Genomic DNA, 6,809 nt, shown 5'->3' with positions numbered 1-6,809 from the left:
TTTTTAAATCGTCTGTAATTTTCCCACAAAAAGTCAAAATTAATATTAATACAATTATAATTTTTTGTTTGTTCTCACAATAGTCACTTTTGCTTAATTTCCACGATTTATTGAGATGAACAACATTGTTGACAAATTTTTCACGTTTGGAAACGACCGGAAATTCGAGCCGGAAAAGAAATAAAACCCTTCCGGGTTATTCCGCTTCCGCCAAGGGGGTTAACGGCCGTGGTCACAAAGTGTCATGTCCTCCCGAAAACTTCGAACCGATTGTAAAGTAAGCAAGTACTAAAGTGTCAGCATGAGCGCGGACGTGCTCGCGCAGCTGGCCGCCGTCATGGAGTCGCTCGTGCACGCCGCTGTGGCCGAGCTCCACAAGCAGCATTCAGGGGGAGGAGGGGGCGGCCCGCCGGACGACCTCCGCCCCGGAGAGGAGCCTCCGTGGGCGGCCAGCGTGCGCAGAGAGAGCCGCGAACAGCTGGTGAGTGGTCGGAGAGGCACGGGACTTTAATGAATATTGAACTCAATGAGTGGCTTGGCCCGTCACTGCCTCTGCCATATTGCACGTGGCAGATATACCTGAAAACTTCGAATTCAAGTCAGAAAGCGACGATCTACAAATTGCACAAACTATGAGACTAATGCCCCTGTTTGTTCAGCTACTTTTGTGACCAAAACCAGTGTATGCCACTTGTAATCTGATGACTACAAATGTTTACGCCATCAATGTTTGGTCTTAGGAATGTACTAAACCAGAATGTGTGTTACTGTGATGAAGGGTATTCTTATGTTTAGAAGAATTATCTTTGTCGTGAACATGCAAGCATGCGCACAAAATATGTTCTCTGTGTTTTACCCACCACAGTGAACACATACACTTGTTAGTGGAACACACTGGAGCAGGGGGCAACTTAAGCACCCGCCCGGGGAGCAGTTTGGGGTATCGTGTCTTGCTAAAGGACACCACAGCCGTGAGTCCGGGAGATGTTGGCGGATGGTCCGGTCGGGGTCTTGAACCTAGGTCCCCACGGTGGCGGGCGATGATCTTCGCCATTGGGCCACGACTGACCTGGAAGCAATTGATCTGCAATCATAATAATCACAACCCTGAATACTAAATGGACTGCACTTCATCTACACCATCACAGTGCCCAAAGCGCTTTACAAAACCTCACATTCACCCACTCACACAGGCATTCATACACCAATGGGCGACTGCTGCCACGCAAGGCGCTGGCAGGCCCACTGGGAGCAAATTAGGGTTCAGTGTCTTACCCAAGGACACTTCGACATGCGGACAGTCGGAGCAAGGTTTTGAACCAGTGACCCCTCGGTCACTGGACGACCCGCTCTACCTACTGAGGCGCAGCCGCCCTACGTACGTTTCAGCGCTCAAAAAGATGTCTATGTCTGTACAGTGTGTCTACGGTGTTTAGTTCGGCTCTCGCGTGACGTGGCCGTCTGTCCCAGGTGTACTTTGCCGCCATCTTGGAGACGCTGGCCAACGAGGCTTTGGGGAAGATCGTCAACATCGTGGACGGCGTCGCCCCGAGGCGGACTGACAGCAGAGCGCACGGCGGCGAGACATCGCAGATAGCCATCGTCAGCGTCCTCGACAAGGCCTGCGTGGGTATGTCTCGAGGCCCCGCCCCATTATGTCGATGCTAACAAAGCTAACGTGCCGTCTGCCCGCACAGAGGCGGAGCACTCGTACGGCGTCCCTCCGGTGGGTCACGGCGCCCCCGTACTCGCTCAGGTAAGCCCGCAGACGCGGCTGTACGGCGTTCCGCTTCGTTGCCCTCGCTGATGGCTTTGTGGAACCAGGAAGAACCACCTGAAGAGACGCCGTTGACCCTGGCCGTCAGTGTCAAAGACCAGCACGGACGCGTGGACCTGGACGCCATTGCTGAGCGTGAGAACCTGATCCGGCACACCGTAATTGGCACAACGGCAAGAACAAAATGTAGATCGTGGTACTGTACCTCAACTTACAAGATTTTGAGATACGAAGCTTCAAATGCTGTTGAATTTGGATGATGGTGTGCACATTGAAACACAAACATGTTCCTGGTATTGTTTGTGTTGCTTTTTGAAGAAAACAAATTATTTTATAAGACTCATACTCGGCTGTTTACTGCAGACTATGAACACACGGCTATCATATTGAGCAGAACCGGAAAAGGCTGAAGTGTATTATCCCAATGGATACGACGTCATGTGCAAATAGCCCCTAAACTCGAGCTATACAATATGTAATTTGAGCATCGTCATCGTAATGTACATAGTCAGATCGCAGATCCTGCGATTGTACCACGAAAACCTTGCCTTCAAAGTACATCTAAGTACTGTTTATTTTTTCCCCAGTGCAGTTTGACAGATGGCGAACAAATCTCCAAACGAGAGGCAAAACTTGCTTGCTTCAAGCTGTTTGTCACTCCCAGTTGTTTAATATTTAGTCTTTATTCATAATAACCAAACCCTGAAATGTAGATATGACATGGGCTTTTTGACTAAACAAGACAACTTTCATTTAACTGATTATGATGAATAGTTTTTATATTCTGTGATTTATATCAATTAATAATGGTATTAAGTGTAGCCTACTATGAGTGCCGTGTCTACGATGTCTACGGCTGTGTGCTGGGCGGCCGCTGCTTCACCCTGAAACAAAACTGACACGTAAAACAAACATCAGCTATGTTAATGCAAACATACAGTAATGTGAAAAGCCATAGACATGGTAACAGAAATTAGCACCAATATTATGGTAATGCGAAAACTTTGACCAGCACAAACTCAGCAGCCCAGAGTGTTCTACACTTATCATCTTTTATGACTATAAATGAAGGCACGGGCATCAAGAGTGAGTCTACAGGGAGAAGAGAGAACAAGGGTGGAGGACTTGAAATACTTGGGGTCAACAGTCCAGAGCAATGGTGAGTGTGATCAGGAAGTGAAGAAACGGATCCAAGCAGGTTGGAACGGGTGGAGGAAGGTGTCAGGTGTGTTGTGACAGAAGAGTCTCTGCTAGGATGAAGGGCAAAGTTTAGAAGACAGTGGTGAGGCCAGCCATGATGGACGGATTAGAGACTGAAGAGACCACAGGAACCAGAGCTGGAGGTGGCGGAAATGAAAATGTTGAGGTTCGCTCTCGGAGTGACCAGGTTGGATAAAATTAGAAATGAGCTCATCAGAGGGACAGCCAAGATTAGATGTTTTGCAGACAAAGTTAGAGCGAGCACACGTTGATGGTTTGGACACTGTGGTGACTCCTAAAGGGACAAGCCAAAAGGAAAAGAGAGAGTGAGTGCACGGGCGCGTATAACGTATAATCTTATCGCTCTTCAAAATTCAATGAATGCATTTCACGAGAATAACATTGAGCGAGGGGGTTAGGCCACAGCTATTTTGAAGGGACAAATTGAAGCTGTAAACATGTCATGATAACTATCCATCCATCCATCCATCCATTTTCCGAGCCTAACCCACGCAGGCACGGGGAGAACATGCAAACTCCACACGGGGGGGACGGGGATTGAACCCTGCACCTCAGAACTGTGAGGCTGACGCTCTAACCAGTCGGCCACCGTGCCGCCTCATGATAACTAATGCACTCAAATATAGAATACAAATGTTGTTAAAATATATGCACTGTATATGAAAAATAACGGGTTGATGAAAAACATAAGTACTGTGTGAATGTGCATACTCTACACTGGACAGTGTCTACTACAGTATAAGTGGGCATGAAAGGAAATGATTTGAACTTGAAGTCTGGCAGGACCTGCTCAGTACTACAGTACATTGAAATACAGGTGGACCTCAGTAAACCTCAGCTGAAGTGAGCGTAGTTTATTTTCTACTGAAGCCATGCTAAACTGTCAAAACAATAAATCAGGGAGGAAAAAAGAAATGTGTGCTGGTTTTCACGCACCTGATTTATGTTTCCCTTTTTAAAAATGTTTTTTTTTTTTTTTTTTTCATGTCATAATATATGTTGTCGGGTTGAAAAATATATTTTTTAAATTGTGCAGCCCTACCGCAGACGTGTCCTTTTCCCCTCAGTAAATATAAACGGCTGGTGCAACTCTCTGTCAGTGGCGTGCCTTCAATTGCGTTTGTCTTTTTCGCTTCCTGGCAGGCGCCGGACTGGACGTGGCTCCGCTAGCGAGCTCGGACTCCAAAGATTTGGCAGCGGACGGCATCACGCACGAGAGGAAGTCCTCCGCGTTGCCGAGTCCACTGGCCTCACGCCGCCACGCGGCACAGGAGAGCCCCAGCGCCTCCCCCGAGCGGGTGCGGTTCCGGGCGCGCTGTGCAGCCGAGAAGCCCTTCGCCTGTGAGCAGTGCGGCCACCGTTTCACCCTGAAACAAAACTTACGGCGCCACGCCCGCGGCCACGTGGGCAGCAAGTCGTTCTGCTGCGGCGTGTGCGGGAAAGGCTTCACGCGCGCCATCACGCTCAAGACGCACGAGCTGATCCACACGGGCCAGAAGCCCCTCAAGTGCGAGCAGTGCCCCAAAACCTTCCGGCACACCGTCAACCTGAAGAACCACCTGCGCATCCACAGCGGCGTGCGACCCTTCGCCTGCGACGTCTGCACCAAGACTTTCCGCCAGGCGGTCAACCTGAAGATCCACCGCCGCGTGCACACGGGCGAGCGGCCATACGCGTGCCGCCGCTGCGGCAAGACCTTCAGCCAGCAGAGCAGCCTGATCGCGCACGGTCGCACGCACTCGGCTGAGCGGCCGTTTGCCTGCGTCTCCTGCGGCAAGCGCTTCAACAGTGCCAACGGCCTCAAGCTGCACGTGCGCGTGCACACGGGCGAGCGGCCGTACGCCTGCGATGTCTGCGCCAAGACCTTCAGCCAGGGCAGCCACCTGCGCACGCATAAGAGCCACGTGCATGCCGGCGGCAAGCGCTTCATCTGCGACAGGTGCGGGAAACGCTACGCCGACGGACGCAACCTGAAGACTCACAAGTGCGGCTACGCGTGACGGTGTGACGCCGCCCCCTCGACGCATTCCCTGCATCAAGTTTTTTTTAATTGCACAGGCTCCAAGTTTCTTATTTCATTGAAAGAATTTTGAGAAAGGCCGCACGTCAGAGGGTCGGCGGTCACGCTCTCGGCTCGTCGTTGGCTCGTGCTCACGTGGGCCTGCGTTTGTGCCCAAAACATTGACTGGTGACCAATCGGTTGTTTGTCCGTGTGTGCCCCGACAATATCGCTGACTGGCGACCTGTCCATTGTCATGTGGTGTTACAGCTGTCTTTGTTCAGTTGAGTTGAGAACATTTAATATTTACAAGTGCATCTCAATAAATTACAAACACAAAACTTCATGTATACAATGATTTGTATGGCGTGCCGTTTGTAAAGCGGCTCGCTCTGAAAATAACAGCAACATTTTGTCACATTTAGTCTCAAACAGTTTAAAAAAATCTGGTGTGAAATTTTGAGCCACTTTTCTGCACATTTAGAACTGTATTTGTCAACTCAATTGTTAAATCCAAATATTAAATTGTACATTTCACATTTAGATTTAACATTTAGATATTGATTTCCATTTAACATTTAGAAATGTACTTCACATTTAGATATAGTTTTAACATTTAGATGTTTCACATCTAAGTCTCACATCCACAAGACTCTAAATTGCCCGTAGGTGTGAATGTGAGTGCGAATGGTTGTCTGTTTATGTTTGCCCTGCGATTGGCTGGCGACCGGTTCAGGGTGTACCCCGCCTCCCACCCGAAGATAGCTGGGATAGGCTCCAGCAGCCTGCGACCCTCGTGAGGTTAAGCAGTAAAGAAAATTGATGGATGAATTAATCTGTACAATTCATGAGGTTCCCTATTGGAAATGCAGTGCTGAAATACAATTAAGTCTCTTACGGCATTCAAATTGATTGAGTTGCACTTTTAGGTAGTTGCTTTTACAAGTTGCAATGCGGCCTCCTGCCGCCAGTGTCGCTGTCTTACTTGAACATTTACATTTTCGTCATATCAGCTCTTCTGTTAGTTAGTTAGTTAGTCTTTCCGGGTCACGGAAACGCATGTGAATCGCTTGTATTTGTCTTCGTTGTACGTGAATACCTTCGAAAATCATAATGGCTCCGGTGAGTGAAACTCAAAACAGAAGCCAAACGCGATGTGAAATTGTTGTAACGGCATCTCCATGAGCTGCTTTGTTCAACAACGTCGACATATTGATGAATTGATTTGTTTAATTATGTCGATATTGCTGTGTGGAAACCTTCCGCCGCCTTAGTGCCTTTCGAATCTTTAAGTTAATGTCGTTTTTGTGCTTTCCCCGACCTTTTTTTCACCGTTTAAGGGGGTTCCAGTGTGTGTTAATTACACGTGTGTGGCATGCTTTCGTCAAAGTACCCCAATTATCACCAGTTACAGCACAATTTAACTTCACATTTGTAGCCTGCCATAAAACTCCTTGTCTTGAGCGTTCGGTCCAGTTGGGAGCGATGCTCCTGCCGCCCCAAACTATGTCGCACTAAAAGTCACGTTTATTTGTGTAATGTGTATTCACAAGACTCTCAAAGAGCCTCACAGGCCCACAGTTCACAATGATCGAGCGGCACTAAAACAGCCCAAAATCAGCAGTTGGCAAAAGGCAATCTGCATCCTGGATGTTTATCGAAATGAGAGAGGTAGCTCGTAGGCTTTTTTGAGGATTTTTGGGGCTGATCAGCGTGTTTAAAAAAAATGATAACCGATCACAAGATGGAGCAATGTGTCTACATAACGTTTTGTTGCCTGCTTGCGAGCCATATCGTATTAAAAGTACGGGA

At 48.3% G+C, this 6,809-nt stretch overlaps 2 protein-coding genes across 4 annotated transcripts in view; both read left to right on the top strand.

The window, feature by feature from the left end:
• Nucleotides 1-206: 206 nt before the first annotated feature.
• On the top strand, nt 207-5,410 carry si:ch211-207i20.2 (uncharacterized protein LOC568537 homolog). 2 transcript variants are annotated; one of them, XM_061706242.1, is made up of 5 exons: nt 207-481; nt 1,471-1,630; nt 1,698-1,756; nt 1,825-1,912; nt 4,142-5,410. In XM_061706242.1, exons 1-5 carry the CDS (start codon nt 302-304, stop codon nt 4,996-4,998), a joined length of 1,344 nt encoding a protein of 447 aa, XP_061562226.1. In that variant the 5' UTR covers nt 207-301; the 3' UTR covers nt 4,999-5,410. The 2 variants fall into 2 exon arrangements, with proteins under 2 accessions (XP_061562226.1, XP_061562225.1); XM_061706241.1 differs by having other exon boundaries at nt 1,825-1,963.
• A 622-nt stretch (nt 5,411-6,032) lies between these two features.
• Nucleotides 6,033-6,809, top strand: part of noc3l (NOC3-like DNA replication regulator) — a 14,820-nt gene continuing 14,043 nt past the window's right edge. For both annotated transcript variants that reach the window (XM_061706440.1, XM_061706441.1), the window contains exon 1: nt 6,033-6,119. In XM_061706440.1, coding sequence (XP_061562424.1) covers nt 6,111-6,119 — 9 coding nt within the window. In that variant the 5' untranslated portion in view covers nt 6,033-6,110. The remainder of the gene's footprint in view (nt 6,120-6,809) is intronic.

The sequence above is a fragment of the Phycodurus eques genome, chromosome 19 (genome assembly GCF_024500275.1).
Source record: "Phycodurus eques isolate BA_2022a chromosome 19, UOR_Pequ_1.1, whole genome shotgun sequence".
Classification (NCBI taxonomy): domain Eukaryota; kingdom Metazoa; phylum Chordata; class Actinopteri; order Syngnathiformes; family Syngnathidae; genus Phycodurus; species Phycodurus eques.
The sequence above is the reverse complement of the archived record's forward strand: the minus strand, read 5'-3'. Positions and strand labels throughout refer to the sequence as shown.

Excerpts from the sequence above, each read along its gene's own strand:
- si:ch211-207i20.2 (XM_061706241.1), top strand. The coding sequence starts at position 302 with ATGAGCGCGGACGTGCTCGCGCAGCTGGCCGCCGTCATGGAGTCGCTC. Across the intron at positions 1,631-1,697 it reads CCTCGACAAGGCCTGCGTGG|AGGCGGAGCACTCGTACGGC; the intron begins GTATGTCTCGAG and ends CTGCCCGCACAG. Across the intron at positions 1,964-4,141 it reads CACAACGGCAAGAACAAAAT|GCGCCGGACTGGACGTGGCT; the intron begins GTAGATCGTGGT and ends GCTTCCTGGCAG.